This window comes from Paramisgurnus dabryanus, chromosome 17 (assembly GCF_030506205.2).
Source record: "Paramisgurnus dabryanus chromosome 17, PD_genome_1.1, whole genome shotgun sequence".
In the NCBI taxonomy this organism is placed as follows: domain Eukaryota; kingdom Metazoa; phylum Chordata; class Actinopteri; order Cypriniformes; family Cobitidae; genus Paramisgurnus; species Paramisgurnus dabryanus.
Genome location: NC_133353.1, coordinates 29668577 through 29688348, shown reverse-complemented (window position 1 = coordinate 29688348; position 19772 = coordinate 29668577). Strand labels below are relative to the sequence as shown.

General features: G+C 37.5%; 1 protein-coding gene across 6 annotated transcripts in view; it reads right to left on the bottom strand.

Moving 5' to 3' along the window:
- Positions 1 to 19772, bottom strand: part of evla (Enah/Vasp-like a) — a 46481-nt gene that overhangs the window by 14581 nt on the left and 12128 nt on the right. For 2 of the 6 annotated variants that reach the window (XM_065288350.2, XM_065288347.2), the window contains exons 2-3: positions 3348 to 3516; positions 2190 to 2367 (exon numbers count right to left, since the gene is read on the bottom strand). In XM_065288350.2, the coding sequence (XP_065144422.2) occupies positions 2190 to 2367; positions 3348 to 3516 (347 nt within the window). Of the gene's footprint in view, positions 1 to 2189; positions 2368 to 3347; positions 3517 to 6538; positions 6620 to 16344; positions 16691 to 19772 lie in introns of those variants that run through there. The other 4 variants (XM_065288346.2, XM_065288353.2, XM_065288352.2 and 1 more) reach the window with 4 other exon arrangements.

Here is a 19772-nt window from a genome sequence, read left to right as displayed (position 1 = left end):
ACATTTTCTAAAGTACTCGTACTCGTTAAAAGTCTCCCGATACCTGGAATCGATACCACGGTCTGAGAAATGCCTATGTTTGAGCGGCATGTAAGGGGTTAATGCCTCTTGTGTTGTCCAAAGAGGCAGAGTTTACAACAAACTGGAAAACTAGTCCTTTGCTTTTTGTTAAATTATATGACTAAAGCTGTTACGTGTAAATTTAAATCATGTTTTTTTATTAAGTACTCGGTATCGGCAAGTACTGAAATGCAAGTACTCGTACTCGTGCTCGTATTCCAAAAAAGTGGTATCGGTGCATCCCTAATTTTTACAACCCGTTGCTCATGTGCGACATGCAGATTTTGATTTCTCTTTTTGCCTTTACAGAGATATGTGTATTTTCTACGACGACGCGCTCCGGTCCTAACAGCGGGACACATCTTCACATTAAACAGTGTATTCAACTACAGTAGGGTGACCATTGGCTGTAATTCGGGACGGGGGCAGACGTTACGGGGGGTGGAATCATCCAATAATAGTTTAATTTATTTATTTTATCTAATAATAAAATAATGAATTTCAAACTGAAACAAGTACAAAAGCATATAAATAAATTGATATAATACATAAAGAAGTATATTATACTTCATACAATAATAGTTAGATCATCCAATAATAGTTTTCTTTATTTTATTTAATAATAAAAGATAATGAATTTCAAACTGAAGTTACTGAACCAATCATATTGGTATATTTTTATTAATATAAGTAAATATGCATATAAATGTATATATATTACATATAGAAGATTTTTTTTAACACAGTGCCTCGCCCTCGACCAATCTGACTCCTTCACGCGACTGACTGTCACTGCCTGCACTTTCAACTGTCCTCATGGCTGCTGCAACTTTCACTCTCTTAATCTACTCTATAAAACAAAAAAGGAACAAAAAGGTCCTATTGTCTTTGTGCATATAGATGAATTAGATATATTAAATGAAACAATACAACTTTAAATTCACACTTGAGCCACAGCCTACCGAGGTTGTGGAGGCTCGACGTCAGCATATTTCGTGGAGGTTTTGAGTCCCTTGCCTTATCAGTGCATATCTTAATGTGCGCCTACATTATGTATATATATATATATATATATATATGTATACTTAACATACATACATACATATACATATACATATACATATATACACACACATATATATATATATATATATATATATATATATATATATATATATATATATATATATATATATATATATATATATGTTTAGTCATCCTATATATATATATCTTAATATATCTTAATTAATATATATATAGGATGACTATATAAGTATATATGTATATGTATGTATGTATGTATGTATGTATGTATGTGTGTATGTATGTATATATGTGTGTGTATATATGAATATATATATATATATGTATATATAGGATGACTAAACCTCCTCGCTCATGTTTTATCAGACAATAACTACTTAAGATTTTGCTTTAGTATAATTTTCGGAACAATTAGAGCGGGATTCGGGACAGCAGCATAGATTTCAGGACGTCTGGTCACCCTATATACAACACATATCTATTGCGGACATTGCATCTTCATGCTGAAAGTTTATTATTTCCATGCGTTTAAAAGTTTTGACAGTTTAAACGTTAATTTTCCTCACAGCTGCTCGTGAACAGAGCGATCTCTCTTACGTTTTAAAGCTACAGTAACCTAATTCATCTCTCTATAAAATAACTCTCTGCCTTTCACTGAAGAACTGTTGTACTTTATACGAATGCGTGCATATTTAATTCATAAAGTAAAGACTGTGAAGTGTTTTATTTTCATTACTTTTAACAGACATAAGCCTTTTAAACTCGGTACTCGGTATCAGCTGCAAAAATCCTGATCGGAGTATCCCTACTCTTAATGGTGGTTTCGGAAGTAGAATGTCATATCTCGCAAAAAGGATTGTATATCCGTTCAAAAGGTTTGAACACCAAAAATAATTACCTTAAGCTTTCATAAAAGTATAGTGAAGAATGGGACAAAGTCTTATATGTTAAAAGGAACCAGACACACTCAAATTATGGTTTCACACCTTAACTTACTTTCTTGGAACACAGAAAGTATTAATATAATTAAAGTGAACTTTTCCGTTAAAGCATCCCTTTTAACTTTATGGCAATTGTCTTACCTGCATCCTGAGAGCTCAGTACATTGAGAGCGAAGAGCATGGCTGTTGAGAAGGTGGTGGCCTCTTCTTTGCTGGCAAAGTTCAGCCCATAAACCTGCCGCGCATCACGCCATTGGTGAAAAGTTGGCGTGGCCTGGTTATATTTCAGACCTTTCACAATGGAGTAGTTTATAACAACCTGAAAGAAGCCAGGAAAGGGGTTACTGTACAGTATATATATCCAATACATCTGTGACACTTTGTCTGTATGAACAAAATGTGTAAGCAACAATATTATAATAAGCAATTATTCCCTTAGGGGGCGTGCCCTCCAAAGCTTTTACGCCTGCGGCCGGCGCATGTTTTCAATCGTTTCCAATGGAAGCTTGACGTTTTTCAAAAAAGTCAGCAGCTAGCGTTTTTCTTCTGTGCTGAAAACTGGTCCTCGGCCCTTCCTCCACTGTGATTGGACGGCCGTGTGAGAACTGACATTGACGAGCAGAGCTCTTCACCCAAAGTTGAACCTCTTTCAACTCTTGACGCTCAGCGTTGAGCGCAGAAAAAAGGCTGAGCGCCAGGTTCCAGTCCGGGAAAAAAATGCTAGCTGCTGGCTTTTTTGGAAAATCGCAGAGCTTCCATTGGAAAACAAAAACATGCGCCGGCCGCGGGCGTAAAAGCTTTGGTTTGCAAAAGCTTTGGTTTGCATGCCCCCTTATTCAAAAGCTTATTACTGATTCTCTAAACATATCTCCTAGTAAAATTTTATTGAAGCAGGAATGAAATAAAATGCAGTTTTACAAAAAATATCCTAATTTATCTCGTAATTTACATATCTTGGTGTTATTGTCACATGTATTCTACATCAGTTTAAACAACATACCCAAGTGTTACAAGAGCCAATCTACATAAAATGTGAACATTTTCTAGAATAATTCAAACAATATGTCACATTTTAGACATGAACCTGATAAAAAACTTGGTTCTGTGGGGAACACGTAATTAAAGGAGTAGTCCACCCTTAAAATGGGGCCCATTGACTTTACCATAGTAATTTTTTTCCTACTATAAAGTGGGGTGGACTACTCCTTTATGAAGCTAACCACAATTATTTTAGCCATGTTGTGAATTGTAAGATATAACCTGTGTAGCACCCTCATAAGGACCACATTCACATCCCACCTGCTGGTCCTGCAGTTTGACTCCCACAACACGGAAACTGTTGTTGACAGTGTTGTGATAGATGTTGATACGGCTGAAGCCCTGTTGGCCCGGTTTGACTGGCACCCATTTTTTGCTGGTGTCATCGTAGATCATCACAGAGGCTCGGGCTTGACAAATACTTTGTTCACTATAATGAAGAAAGCATGAGGAACATTAAGATTTACAAGAAAAAAGTTACACAACAATCCAACTGACAATCAGCGTCAATTAATGACATCTTTAAAATCAAATTAAAAGAAGGTGCAAAATTAACCTTTTGCTTTAGTTAGTGTTTTTTGTCTCAACTCAGATGTGTATTTAATAAAACACAATGTTGAGCAGTCCATGACATTTAATACAATCCCTGTCAACAAGTTATGACTTATAAAAAGACAAACTTGGTAACAGTTTTGGAAAATAGTGCTTAAACCAATAGAAAAAAAAAACTTGCAACATTACAAAGCCTCCAAAAATGTGTTTTACTTTACTGTGGTATTACTGCTGAGGAATTGCCCCTATGGATTATTTGAACAGGCTCGAGTGGTGGGTTTGTAGTCTGTACTAATTATATAGTCCATCATGTGTTGACTACTCGATTTGTGGTCAGTTTCATAGTTCTTTAAATAGAAATCGGTAAAAGCGTACAATTAATATTAAAGCAACACTATGTAGTTTTTTTACATTTATATAATGTCTCTAAAATTATTTCAGTGATAGAACAACTTTTAACTGGACAAATTGTACTGTTGCTTCAACCTGAGCAGCCTCCTAGCTGCTACAAAGCACACTCTGAAAGTGGCGGTGGAGGGTAGGAAACAAAGCCCCGCCCCTCCCCCTGCTTGCAGAAGAGTGTCTGATACCAGGCACTGTTGCGCTTTTCAACCACATGGGGGAGCTGTAAGTAATTTTTACATGAAAACTACATAGTGTTGCTTTAACATTTTGGGAGGTGTCTACTTTATTCTGTCCTGAGCCAAAAATTATTCCAAAACTTGCATATGACATTTTTGATCTTTGCAAATATATATATATTTTTAGAGATGCATTAAAATTGTCTACCAGTGTTGCATTGGTGTGTTTGTTTGGAGTATAAACCGAAGCTCCGTTAGGAAAGAATTTAAAGAGGCTTGGCAAAAAAATGACATACAACACATGTGCAAAGGTTATAAAGACTTATTACACGGCTCTCTGGAATGCTTGATTCTGATTGGTCAGTTGAGACATTTGCAGGTTCGTTCTTTTCAAATAATAACCGCTCCAAAATAATAACGCATAGCCGGACTACTTGTACCAGTAAAATCGCTCCGCGCCAATAAAGATCAATAAAGATTACTGTCTGTTTGGCGCCATCTTGTGACAAACACTCGACAACCACGACAAGACACAGAGAGCTTACTGACACTGAACTTGACAAAATAGAGCATGACAGCTACGAAGCCAACACACAAAAAAAATACAGAATGGGCATTAAAACTTCTCAAAGACTGGTTAAAGAGGAAAAAATGGAGACAGACAAGTATGAAGCAGAGGATCTTAATAAGGTATTACGATCATTTTATGCATCTGTGCAAAGTTTCGCGGAAGGATAAAAATGTTAATTTAAAACAAATATGCCAATAAAATGTTTCAAATTCATATTCATGTCCAGTTTTTTTTCTTATGTGGCAAGTAGCCGTGTAATAAGCGGGATAATGTAGAGGCAGCCGGTAGTTATTGGGAAATAAGCCCCTTCAGTGTGATACAAGACCCTCCGCTTCGCGTCGGGTCCTGATCACACTGTCGGGGCTTATTTCCCAATAACTACCGGCTGCCTCTACATTATCCCTTACATAGACAATGACTTATATTACCACAAAAGAAGATCAGATATTAATAACAGATAAAATTGTAGTCAATGTATGCTTTATTACCTGTGTGATGTTTGCTTTTCTATGCAGTTTTTTGTATATTTAAATAAAACCCAGATGCATAACACACTAAGGTTTGTCATTATTTTGTCCAATAAATACCTTTCCCAGTTTCATTTTTTTGTTACATTTTGTAAACATGCTTATCCATAAATCCATTTCTTTAAAACTGACACCGATCTGCACTAGTCTTTATGTGGAAAAGAAAATTATTTTTAACTTGAGGTGGTGCTCATGGCACAAGACGCTTAAAAAAGCAAGACACGCTCTTACGCCAAAGACAGATGTGTCAACAAACTAACAAGTAAAAAAAAATTGTGCAATATATAATAAATATATGTGTCTTTGTACTCTCATTTTAACTCTTCATTCCAAAAAGCACAAGTAATCTGTGTTAGCACTATCAATAATGATTCATGTTTACAAATTACTTATTTTGCTGCCTACACTTTAAAAAAATAATAATTTTAAAACAACTTAATTATGCAAGTCAATTCAACCCCATTTTTAAAAAGTTTTAACTTGATTGGTAAAAAATATACATAAACATATATGTTGATATGATTATCAACTTTACAGTGTACATGATACTACACCATTCATAAAAACACTGCCGAATACACACACTGCCGAAACACTGTCATTATTGTCAAGCGTGTGCAAAGATGTGTTTTACTCTTACGACATCAAACAAGCTTGAATTGTGATGACTTAAATGTTAGCCGCATAGAGTAAAACTGTGGTATTGGGTAAGTTTCCCGCCCGTGGTCTAACTTGAGCGGAACGTGAGTATCCACCCTGACTCATATACCTCCAAACAAACCACCACACCCGTTTTCCACATAACCACCCAATCCAGCCACACCAGCTTTTTACAGCCACTGGTAGAACTGGAAGAACGGCTTCACATGCCCAAATGCAGACTTTCTAACACCAAAACACCAATTGTTTGTCCCGTGGGACTGATACAAATGTCCCATAAATCAGTGGATAAATAAGAAATAATTGACGAAGGTGAATTATTCGAAAATAATGCACACCCAAGGTGGTAATGTCGCGGGTGTGCATTATTTTCAAAAAATTCAAAGGACCAGAGTCAATTATTTCGCTTATACCACGGTTACCACTCTCGTGGTTATTTTAAGACATTTGACAGGTTTGGCAGGAGTTTATCGAAACATAATGCTGCATACCCGTGGAACAATTCTCAACCAATCAGAATAAAGCATTTAACAGCCCTGTGGTATAAGAAGATTTACTCACCGTCTATTTCGCGACATTATGCCAAAATCACATATATAGTAATAATTTAGCAGTGCATCAACTAAATATGCTGAAAACTGAAAGTGGTTTTGGAGGATTTACCAAAAAAAAAGAGAACCTGTGAGGAATTTACGAGAAGCGAAAAGAGGCACCTGATTGGTCCAAATATATTGCCCAATTAAACTCATATTAACTGATTGACTATACAGAATATTTGTATTTGAAAGAAAGATTATTAAAGTAATGATCAACTCAGATTTAAAAGTTGCCATTTCAGCATTTATAGCTCTGTTTAAAGCAAATGTAATGGTTTTGCAACATTTTCTGTCTCTCACTACTCTCAGTTCTGTATTCTTGCGTGTTTCATGCCTGCCTTACAACACAACCTATTTCTGGAATCCATCTGGGGTTGGAGGGCAGTACGGCAGCTTCTTCTCCATCTTTCTGGTTTCATTTCAACCCCTAAAGCAAGTCTGAAATAAAAGTATACAGCCGCCCCCCCCACCAATTATACGTGGCCAACATAAATAACATCCTGACAGCTCTTTGCGTCCATAAACATCCCGTATTTTTAGATGCCGAGCCAACACGGGCATCTCAGTTTACTTCTCCCAAAGAACACAGTGCAGTGTTTCTCTCTATTTATGTGTAAAAACATTGGAAAACCAATCAATCTTAATATTGTTTCATGTGAAACGTACATAATAGTCACCGTCAAATAAAATAAATAAAATCACTAATCTTCTACAGAGTCTAAAAGTCAACTGATGGAACCAAGATGTCTTCCAATACAAAGTTAAAAACAAGAAAGCCTAGCTATATATCCTATTACAATCTTAAAGATGTCACTGTTTCAATTTTGTAGGTGTGTGGTGCTCGTCTTCCTTGCCATCTTTAATATTGACTGAGTAAGGTCATGTCATAGGAAATCAAACTTTGATGCTTCTATTCTCATGGACTTTGCAGACAGGGTTAAAAATGTGACTTATAACTCTTGCACTCTTGGTCCCAACCAAGTATTTACTTATGGCTTTGGTGATGAGTCAATGTTCATGCTTTTATAAGCCCTTTAAAAATGTGCAATTGTGAAACGTCTATAACCTAGTGAAATATTTGAAATACTTCATGAGAAAGTCAATTCAACCATAAACACTAAACCACACACGAGCCAATCATTTCATGTGATCTGTATTTTCACTTTGTAGACGTCCACATTGAGTATAGCTGCTACAGACACTACTGGACTAATGCTTTTACTACATAAAGCATCACTATAGGTCAGGCTTACCATGGACCTTCCAGCTACTGTGTGACCCCATTAGTGTCTCGCTCTGATGTGCATGAGTGCATGTAAACCTGTGCATCTGTTATTGTGTGTGCTTGTGTGATGGTAGGACTGACCTTGTAAAGACAATACATGATCAATATGGGAATTATGTTACTGTGCCAAAGGATTATCTGATTTAAAAATGAATATGGTGACTGTAGCTTCATTTTAAACTTTTTTCACAATATAAGTCATCAAGCAGAACATCCAAGCTCAGTGAATCTCATAAAAAGAAAAAAATAATACTGATGACTGAAGTATGTTATTTTGAATAGGAATGTTCCTTTAAAATCTTAAATCTCTTACATTTATGGGTCAATTACGTGCCGTTAATTATTTTGTGTCTGTGTGGATAAATTAAATGTAAAAGGGTTACAATTTCAAAATAAATTTGCAGATTACTTGCATACATTCTCTTTTTTGAGGACTAAGTCTAAAATTTCTGGGTTTATTTTATTTTGAAAGAATATTTGGGAGATATTTGCAAAAATGTCAATGTGGTGTAACCAGTCTTTGTCAATTGGTATAACTAGTATTTTTTTATTAAAATATAAATATATTCACAAAAAATATGGAATAAAATATTATCTAGTTAGTGTAATAGAATTTTTTACATAAATTTTTTCATCATTTGTCAAATATTATTTAGAAAACAGCTGTTTTCAGCATATGTCAGGACAAATATGGCAAAAATGCAATACAATTTATATTTAGATATATCTTATACAGTGGTTCCCAAACGTTTTCAGCGTGTGGCCCCCCTTGTGTACGGTGCATTCCTTTGCGGCCCCCCAAAGAACATTTGTGACTCAACAGAACTCAACATTTTAATAAAAAAAAAACATTAAATTATACAAAAAAGTAGTGCTTTTGGTTAGTAGCCTTATTTTTTTAGGTTTAATTACACAGAATTCATGATAAATTAATGTATTTCATAAAATGTCATAAAACTGGGGCCCCCTGGCACCATCCCGCGGCCCCCAGTTTGAAAACCACTGATCTAATAAAATGATATTTTAAAAAAATGATGATGGATGAAATATTTAAAGGAACAGTATGTAGGATTGTGGCCAAAACTGGTATTGCAATAACAAAACTTGTGGCTAAAACTGGTACTGCAATCACACAACTGGTGGCCAATACACAAAATGACAACATAAACATCAGTTGAGGGCTGCAACTCCACTTTTTAAATGACAATATTCTGGCCAGACCACTGTTGTATATATAAGTATTTGAAATGAAAATGATTTCTTAATGTCTAGTGACATATCAGGGCCATTTTATGTTTAATTGATATAAATTTCTTACATACTGTTCCTTTAATATTTTTCATTCTTTGGAAGAATTGGCGGTTATACCACTTGACATATTTTTTAGGTACATTCAGCCTTAACTTTCATAAAAATGGTGCAAATGTAGTTTGTTATTGCATAACATTAACATAAATACACTGTGCATTGAAATAAACCTAATGCATGCTTTTTAAACAAGTTAAAATTCATTTTTCATTTTGCCAAACCATTTCTGTTACTGACCCTTATATCTAGTTTTAGCAAGGCACAGCCATTATAAGTGTTTCCTGCTGGCTCTGGTTTGCCATTGAAAAGACTCAAAATTGGGAGAACTGGATGTTGCTAAGCAATTGGTGTGAGCTGATCTGCTGAACATGCTGGTGAAACCCAAGGGCAACCTTCTGGTTTCTATCGTGAAGCCAACACAGAAGTGACTTAAACTGAAATTCATTAACTGGCCCGCTGGCCGCTAACTTGCTCCAAAAGTGAGTCAATCCCATAGACCGCCCATGTTAAAATGCAGAAATAAATATGTTTACAGCCTGGTACAAAAAACGGTCTATATAGCTTATTTTCCTCTTCATCACAACCGTGATGGGTGAACTCATCCGTTTATTATAGTCACTTGAGTGATGGGTTAAAGGTAGGGTAACACATTTTGAAAAATGCTAACGGTAGCCGCCTAGCAATGAAATCCCGATCCCACCCTCAAGTCAAATCGCCATCCAAAGTCGGTTGTGTAGACGTAGTAGGGCTGGGCGATATGACCCAAAAAATTATCGAGAAAATGTTTTCCATATCAGTCGATATCGATAATTATCATGATAAATAACAAATCTTTACTCCTGTCAAATTTAAAGGCAGATTTTTGCTCCTGAATGAAAATTGTAAAAACCAGACAGTTAATAATGGTTTTAAACTACTTTTTATTCAGAACATGACAAATACAAAAACTAAAATCTTGTTTTAATGCATCTGTATTAAATGTAAATCTATTTGTTATGAAATCAACACATTTCTGACACAAAAGCAGCAGACTACTGTCCCTTTAAGACCCAAGACAGACTGCTTTAAGTTTCAATATACTGAGTAACAGCTGTTTATGTTCACTTAAACAAGAAAGAAAACTTAGTTCAGTGATCACGCGTGTGTTATACATATACAAGCTATACACGCTGATAAATGGATGTCAAGACTGTCACGTTGCTGTGGGAGCCCACATACCCAAACACTATATTCACTGCAGTGGTGGATCTGCTGCTTTTCCTCAGTTTCCTGAATTTGTGAATGTCCTGTAAATATACTTTTAAAGCTGTGCGGACGTGTGCGTGCGCAAGGCGGACGCTGAATGAAAGTACAGTATACTGCACGCACCTGTGTCTGCTGTGTTTGACGAACCCTGTTTGCGCGTCCAACATTACACACAAGAAAATGTTTCCGCGCATTTGGATTCCGTGATTCCGTCCGCTTTATCCGCATCGCGAAAATCATAGGTCTCTACTAATAAATGAATAACTTGCCTCATCACTCCTTCAAGTCTGACTGTCACTGTGATTGTAAACCAAGAGCGCGTGCCGCATCCGGAAGTGCTCGCGCAACATTACGCACAGTGCGTAAACATTATCGATCCCTTATCGAACTGTCCTTATCGTTTTATCGAAAAAGTTTATATCGGTAAAATTATCGTTATCGAATTATCGCCCAGCCCTAAGACGTAGTAACTATATCGTTATGCTAATCCGGAAAACGAACACAAATTTCATAAGCAACACAACGTTTCATCAAGGTAGAATATCTGAATCCATCTCAATACAAACATATCGCGTACCTACCTTACCAAAATAAACAGTGCAACGACCCTTTCAGACCCTTTGCCTCCTGTAGCTGTTTGCATCTCGCGGTAAAGCAGTAAAGTTACCGATGTTAATTTGGGTTTTTGCTCTTGCTGATCCAGGCAGTTTTTGCTGTTGTTGTTATAAAAGATGCATTTAGTTTTGTTGCTCCTGTGTAGGTTGTCAATTCAGCAGAAAAGTTTGCTGTTCTCGCTGTTTACAGACAGGAGGTGAGCGCACGTGAACGCGCCGATGACGTATGGTATCTGCGTGGACTCGCTGCGCGGTGGGAATTCAAATTACGCTTACGTATGAGGGACATAAAAGGAAACGTCCGTTCGGACCGAAATCTATGATTTGTTGAACATTTTTTGGTCCTACGCCTTTCACAGATGACATACATTTTTACAAATACATTTAAACAACTTAACACAGTGATTGCTATCAGAATGTGAGGAGACTTTTACCCAGCATAACTAAAAATGTTTCAGGATCAAATCTGTTACCCTACCTTTAATTGCCGCTGTGTCACTACCGTCGAGCTAGGTGGGCATAGTTTCAGGCACCTTAGCTCCACCCACGACCCACCTCTTTGCCCATTTTCAGTTATCTGAGAGTGACGTGCAGCCAAAATGGCAGGGTCTGCCAAGTTTGGGCTTTGAAAAAAGCTCTTCACAAACCTGCAGGTGCACGTCACGGACACTACGTCCATATTTTTTACAGTCTATGCTGAAGACTAGACTCCAATGTTTGTCCATCACATGTTGCATTAAGCAATAAGCATTTTCTGCTTTTCATTATGAAATTATTTTATATATTCTAAACTCCTTAACTTGGTTATGTTAAATGGCTAGGGTGAACGAGTTGCAAATACAACTTTTTTTAGCTTTACCGAAACTAAAATTCTAACATGAAACATCCATAAAATGTAAACTGTTCAAAAGAAATGAAAGAGAAACATACCAAACATATCAATGATTGCAAGATCACAAGAAGACAAATAACAAACTTTATACTCTGAATGCACCGTGTGTCTATGAAAGCATCTGTCTAATGCATAATGCAAATGCAAACATTTGAATCCCACAGCCAAGACTTCCTGAGCAGAGAAACGTTATCAGTCACAGTTGATAAGCAGCAGTCATAATTAATAAAAGCTGATAAAAAAGTCTGGCATTTCCCATTTGGCTTTCATCCCTATCGCACTTTGAGTGAACTCGGTCCACGCATTCAAACTCCCTACTAATAAATGAAACAGATCTTGAGCAGCTAGTCTCCATAGTCTCATGTAAAAATACATTTTGCATCAGCTTGGTGCCAAACAGAAGGTCCTGCCCGACTTATGTCTGGTCACAAGATCATTCTCTTTTAAAAGAATCACAAGAATTTGTACGTATTTTACAAGTTTTTGTATTTTACGAAGTGAATTGTACAAAAACATATGATTGTTATAAAAAATAATAATGAAACCCCACCCCTAATCTGACCCCAACGTCACAGGGGCAAATAGAAATCGTACAAAAATGTACAAATGTGGTCATACGTTTTAATACGAATTAGCTACCTCGTAAAATATGTATGAATTGCCATGAGCACAAATGAAGGTAGGATGGAACTTTTTTTTTAAGCAGAGGGTCTGTTCTTTCATTTAAAATATTGTATGATTATATATTTACAGAAGAACATTTTCTGGAAGGCATTAAACTTTTGTGAAAATTATAAAAATGCTGTCGCTGGCTGGCAACTTTTTTTAATAACACTGGAGGGGAAAGAGTTAAAAAATCTGCATTCGGGTTCTGAAGAACAGAAACAAAAAATCATTGGGGGTTCAAACGATATAAAAGTAAGAAACAATGACAACATTGTCATTTTTGTGTGAACTATGCCTTTAACATCAGACGTCAACTTTAGTATACTGGTTAATCTAACCAGGAAGTCTTTATTGCAAACAAACAACAGTGCAGTTATCCAAACACCAATGCTGTTTGCTTTGCTTTAGCGTCTGGCTCAGTTAAAGAGGTGTGCACATCAAATAATGGTGCAAACATGGGCACAAAATTACTGCTGTCCCAATCTTAAGGGTGCGCCAATGCACCAAAGATTATCTCAAACCTCACATTACAAATCTCACTGTGGCATTTTTACAGATGAGAGAAATGTTACACGGAAACTCGACAGAAGCTCGCTCAAAATTACAGCTGATGTTATTTTTGGCTTGTAGCAAAAATGCTACACAAAGCTGAGCTCTGTAAAAGTCTCTAAAGCAAGTAAAATATGGACGTCCCCTGTTATTAGAGTGTGGGAGGATGGAGCTGAATTAAATGAGAGATTTTAGGAAATGGTGAGGCATTTTTAAGCTTGTAACCCAGTATTCATTTTGGGAAGGGTGGGAACAGAGCTGAATCTTTGGCTATGAGGGACACATCGCACTTATTGGATCAGCTCAGAATTACAGGCTGACTACAAGCAAGATGTCTTATAGGGCAGGCGGCAATCTAAGTCACCAAGCGTTTTACGTCATAAAATACAGCGATCTAAATATACAGCAAATAAATGAGCACTGAGGATGGTTAAAAATGATACTGTGTCCTTTGTTCAGGTTTTATTTTTATAATAAGGCCCATGTTCATGTGGCTCATGGGTAGATCATTGCATTAGCAACACAAAGTCATGGGTTTGATTCTAGTAAAAGTGTCAGGTATACTGATAAAAGAAATGTATAGACTGAATGCATTGTAAAATGCTTTCGATAAAAGATGTGACCCTGCCTGTAAAAACTCAGGGGGCGTGGTAATCAAAGGTACGCGCGTCATGATGAAAATGTAAATATTTTTATTTATAACCCCGGATTTCCACCGACTGGGGAACGGCTGCGGATCCGCTGCGGAACGGCGGCGGAGTCAATCAGTTTCTATTCAAATCAATGTGTGTATTTCCACTGACTGCGCTCCGAATCCGTCACAGCTCCGGCCATCCGCAGCCCTCCGGCACAAATACGCAGAGCTTCTATTTTTGACGAATGCCGGACAGCTCCGCAGGGCGGAGCCATGACTTTATCGCGTGATCATACCTGAATACGCGAGAACTGGGTTTTTTTTATTAAATATTTGCAATACAAACATTACAAACACACACAAATAAAGTCATTAATACAGAAACAACAAATAATAGACAAGAACAGAGCCAGGGGGAGTTTAAAATGAATACATTAGAGATAGAGCATAAATAAATGTTTTAGCAGCCTTCTTATTTTTTGAATTTTGGATGGATTTGAAGTACTGCTCGGTCTACGCGAGATCTCGTGTTGTGATCTAGGCTGGTTTGTAAAAACGTCATAATTCAATGGCATAATGGGCAGAGACAGAAGTAGGTATCGCGCGATCATCACGTGAATTTGCGAGACCTCATGGGTCCTCGTCACTTCAGAACGCAGCCGCTCTGCAACAAATACGGATCTGGTGGGTATTGGCGGACGGCGGAGTGCGGAGCTGTAACGCAGCGGAGCTGATCTGCAGCCGCTCCGCAGTTGGTGGAAATCCGAGATAACACTCAAATAAAACTTAATTTTGAAGAAACTATTACAGAAAATGAACACATACTGGATTATTAACAGGAATAGCTGCATAATGAAGTGAAACTAAAGGGTTAATAAACACAAACTAAAGCGGATGTTCTGGTGAACGATGATAGATAGCGCGAAGATTGTAAAAACTGATTATTTCCCACTATTAATTACATTATCTTAAAGGAGTGTAACTACTGTAGCATGTAAATGATGCACATAAATAACGTGAGCAAAAGCGCCCAACAATTATTTCTAATCAAAAGGCACGTGAAACCTAGCTAGCAGGTTTCTCAAACAACAAAATCACCAGCTAACTTACTTTAAATTTACAAGAGCTATAGACTAATACAATAACAGGCTTAAATAAACCCAAAACATAAGTCAACCGCGTCCACCCTTTTCTCCGAGATATTTTTTTTAACTGGCTAGTTATCCTCCAGGCAGTGGCGGTACGGACCACATCTTTCTCATTTCGGCCGTGTGGCGCATGTCAGCGCTATTCTCCGAGATGCACACTTGACGGATTTTTTTTTTGGACGACCTAGTTAAGGCGGTAGGGTTTCCCAGCTTAGGCGGGCCGCCCAAACTGCAAAGTGCTGCAAACAAAACTCAAGCTTACTGAAGATAAACAGCCAGTGATAAAATAAGGATAATAATGTTTATATATTATTAAAGGTAGAAAAGTGATTTAGATTTTCTCTCAATGCAAATTTGATTAACATAAGTTACAGACAGGAGCAAAATTGTAACCTTTTAAGATTAAAGTCTGGAAATATACTGTTACACATGTGTTTTCTTTATCAGCTGTTTACTTTCTCTTAAGACCTCCATGGTCGTGTTTATCAGGATGCTAGCAAAGATGGGAATTTTGACTTTTTTGTGTTTTTAAGGCCAATGAAGCGGCAAAAATGCTCACAAGCAGAGTATGCACAGCTTGCGCGCGCCTGTCACACAGAAACAGCACACGCATAAAGCACAGTTGTTTGTGTTTTAATGGCTTAAAAAATCACTTGTGTTAAAACTGCGGTGCTTAAATATGTGTACAAACGTTAACTTTTCATGACCATGTGCACAGCAAGTAACGTGGAGCGTAACGTCGATAAAAACCATAGTCAAAAATCTGTACCGGTTGGCAAATTTCTACCGGTTTACCACAACAGTTCATCGCCCACCCCTAGTCCATGTTAATTTTTTCACAAATGCAAAGAAAAAACTTTGCGGTTCAAAGGGGCAGTTCACATTTTGCATCTTAATACGCGTGGAAAAACGTGACTGTCGGTTGGTTCTTGTCACATGACCTGCGGTGCCCTTGCGGGATTCTAGAAAGTTGAAATGTTTTTTTAACTCGATGCAGTGCGAACGCGCCTGAAAAAACAAGCGTGTCGCACCACGTGCGCATCGCAACTGCATCACTTCTATTATGAGCGCGCATACATTTAAAAAAATTTTTTATTTGAAATAACGAACTTGAGCATGCAAAAGACACGAAATGTGAATACATATGTCTTTTATAAGTTATACTAACTTAATTGCTGAATTATGAGGCTTAAATATGAGACGAAGACAGTCCTGTGTTCTACTGCTGGATGAAGCACAGAAACACTGAGCACATCTTTTCAAGAGAGCCACTGGGTCGACACCAAACATATAATTTAATAACTGCATCAATTAAACATGGGCCCTCATGGGCCATCGCAGAGCATACAGTATAAGCAACTAAAGCACATCCAAACGGTTTCTTTTCTTGTGTTTTCAATTCCCTGACATGAAAAGGAAATTACACTGACCTGATTTTGCGTCCACTCATATGGAGACCAGAGTCACTGTGACTCAGTGGTAGATTATACTGAATGGATTGAGCATTCATTTTTCAATCACAACCTTGTAGTGCTCAAGGTGGGATGTGCACTTTCAACCAAACCTGCTTTAATTCATCTTCAAAATGTCCAGAAAACAGTTCCGTAACACAATACAGCAGACGTGTGTACTGCTAACCAAACAAGCTTTGATTCATCCGTTCCAAGATTAAATAAATGTTTTTGAGCGTCATAATCCCCTCATATCCTCGAAAACTCATGCCAGTTGCAACAAAGTGCAGAGAAAGTAAAAGTAAGAGAGATCAGAGATGAGACGGGTGAGCGGTCAACAGCAGGGTTGCACTAACTAACACCCGGGTGTCACTAGATCGGGTTTCTGCCGTGAGGGGACGGTCTGACAGTGGATGTGTGTTTTTGTCTAAATCTGAGTGGGATTACCTCATGTTACCCAACCCCCCGGCCAGCTGTTACAGAAAACTAGAAAGCGATTCCTAATGCTACCGCAGCCGGCAAACACGTTCAATTTACTGATGTGGACACACAACTAAAAACAACAAGCTCACATCGATTGTGATGTTATTGGCCTCCAGCCGTGCACTGGCACATTGAGAAGGGAGTTCACCAAGAATAAATATTGAAATTGTTTGTTTATTTGCACGCAATGTCTGCGTTCAATAAAATAATTATGTAAATCGTGTCATGACACAAACTTGGCCCAAATACCTGTGCTGGATGATCTTTTGTCTGCCATTATTGGACAAACTGATTAATTCAGGTGTGTCTGATTATTGTTGTTGTGACTACTGAGGTCAGGCACACCTGGATTAATCAGTTTGTTTGTGACTACTGAGGTCAGGCACACCTGGATTAATCAGTTTGTCCAATAATGGCAGACAGGAAACAAGGAGCTGGCTGAAGTTCAGGAAGTAGTGCAGCTGGGCTTAAAGCCCATTACATATGCAATGTATACTGTATGTAGCTCAACTGGAAGGGCATTGCAATAGCAAAGTAAAGGTCATGGGTTCAATTCCCACTAATGATAAAACAATGTATTGCTTATAGGGCTGGGTAAAAATATCGATTCATCAATGCATTGCAATTATTTGTTCCTCAATTCAATATCGATTCATCAAATTCATGAATCGATTCAGCCTACCGGCCAGTGGCGGCGCTGTGGGTGGGCAACACTCTAGCGCCCGCTCCCCGAGGTAATTTGATCCGGCCCTTTATGTAGTCTGATGTATGAAAAAGACATCTCTAGAATAAATACATTTAGAATTAAAATAAATGTAGTTGGACAACGGACCCTACAGTTACGAGTTGATGAGCGTGCATCTGTTACAGCATGAGATGCAGAGCGCGAGTCACGTGACTGGCGCGAGCAGGTTTGTCACATGTTTATATTCGTGCTTTGGTCCAACGCGAGCTGCTCGCGCCCGCACATCAAGACGCGATGACTGACAGTGGTGAGACCACGGACTCTATGGCTGTTTTAACCTCTTGTATTTCCATCTACAAAACCGGCTTTTCCGACAGTTGTTGTTTGATATGTCGGCTCAATGATGACTTGCTTATCCACAATGACATTAGATGTCTTAATAAAGGAAACGCATTAAAACGATTAGTGACAGTTAATCAATCATCGCGCCCAACACCTGCACCACTGAACGTGTATCTATTGACAAACATACACCTGATTTTACTGCTCTAGCGAAATCTAAAAGTATAATTTCTCTTATTAGAAGCTAGACTAATGTTTGCCAGTTATTAAGATGGCTGTTGTAGTTTAAATAGGGGTAGTGAAATAATTAGCTTTGACAAAAACAGCATAAAACAATGTTATGTTACATATTGTAAACTTTTTTGTTATGTGTACTAAAGTGATTAAATAAGTTAAATTCTCAATGAGTGTGATATGGCTCTTATTTACCCCTTTAAATGTAAATTAAAGCATCTTACAGTGCACTTTTATTGTTATGCAGTTTTAAAATACAACATATGAACATGTCTGGATGTAGAAAAAGCCTACTTGGATATGTTACAATGCACTAATTTTGTTGTATGCAGTTTGAAAATACATGTTTGTAGAAAAAGCCTATTGTACAATGCACTGATTTTGTTGTTATGGAGTTTAAATATATGAAAATTAAGTCATAATCACTGATATATCTTCGGCCCCTTATATGAGATGCTTTTCATGAACTGGCCCCCATGACAAACTAACTGAATATCCCTGCTCTAGTGAGAGCGTTCAACATTGTACAAGAAACGCTTTACCAAAACACGCTTTACCAAAACAGCAAGATGGCAAACAGCAGCTGCACTCCGTTCAAGTCTGCACCAAAAGCTAAAATTAAAATATAGGCTACTCAGGTACTTAATTACTTGTGTATCTACTTATTATTGAATCGATATTGAAGCAAACAAATCAATATCGAATTGAATCGAATCGAATTGAATCGAAGCCTCAAGAATCGGAATCGAATCGAATTGTGAAATTCCTAACAATACCCAGCCCTAATTGCTTAAAGGCACTGCAGTCGCTTTGGATAAAAGCATCTGCCAAATGCTTACATGTAAATATGGAGGCATGCTTGCATTGTATTTTTAAATATCCAACAGGCAATGCTAAACAAGCACAGATGTGCATGGTTAAGTTGCCGTATTGGAATTAGATTCGAAGGTTCTCACAACAACAACAATTGTTTTCAAGTTTCACATATAAACAACAATGTTGTCAAAATGATCCAGGTTAACATAGATCCAGAAAAATGACAAAAAATGCTGTAGAGGTGTGTGGGGCACAAATGAACGCGGGGTTAATTGTAACACAAACCATTTACATTGTTGCACAGGGTTGAGCGATTTGTTTTTCTGTATTGTTTTCACGCTGCCAAAAAACTGTCTCCCATAAATGTATGGAAAGGTATAATGTTTTTTCAGAGAGATATTGAAGAAAGAGTGTTTTGGTGGCATTTAAAGCAACACTAAAGAGTTATTGCTCTTTGCTCCCCCTACAGGTTAGACGCGTAATTGTTCATTAGAACTGTCGTAAATACTGCAGCATAGCTGGCTCTGATTGGATTGTAGGTCTGCCGTAAAGCAAGTTTTTGTAGTTTTCACTCGAACTACAGGACCACTACCCGACGGTTGGAAACTTCTTTAGTGCGGTTTTGGCCGATAGAGGGCTGCAAAGCGAATGTGAAAGTGCCATTCACCCTTTTTTGAGTGGATGAACCACTGAAACTTTTTTGGAAACGTTATTTTAAGGTAAAAAAAACACTTTGGTGTTGCTTTAAGTAAATTTATATGTTTTTTTTCTTTTCGATTTCTGAGTTGGGTGTGAATATACCAAAACCAATGTTTTGTGTTCTTAATCAGGGTCTTGTTGACTAAAA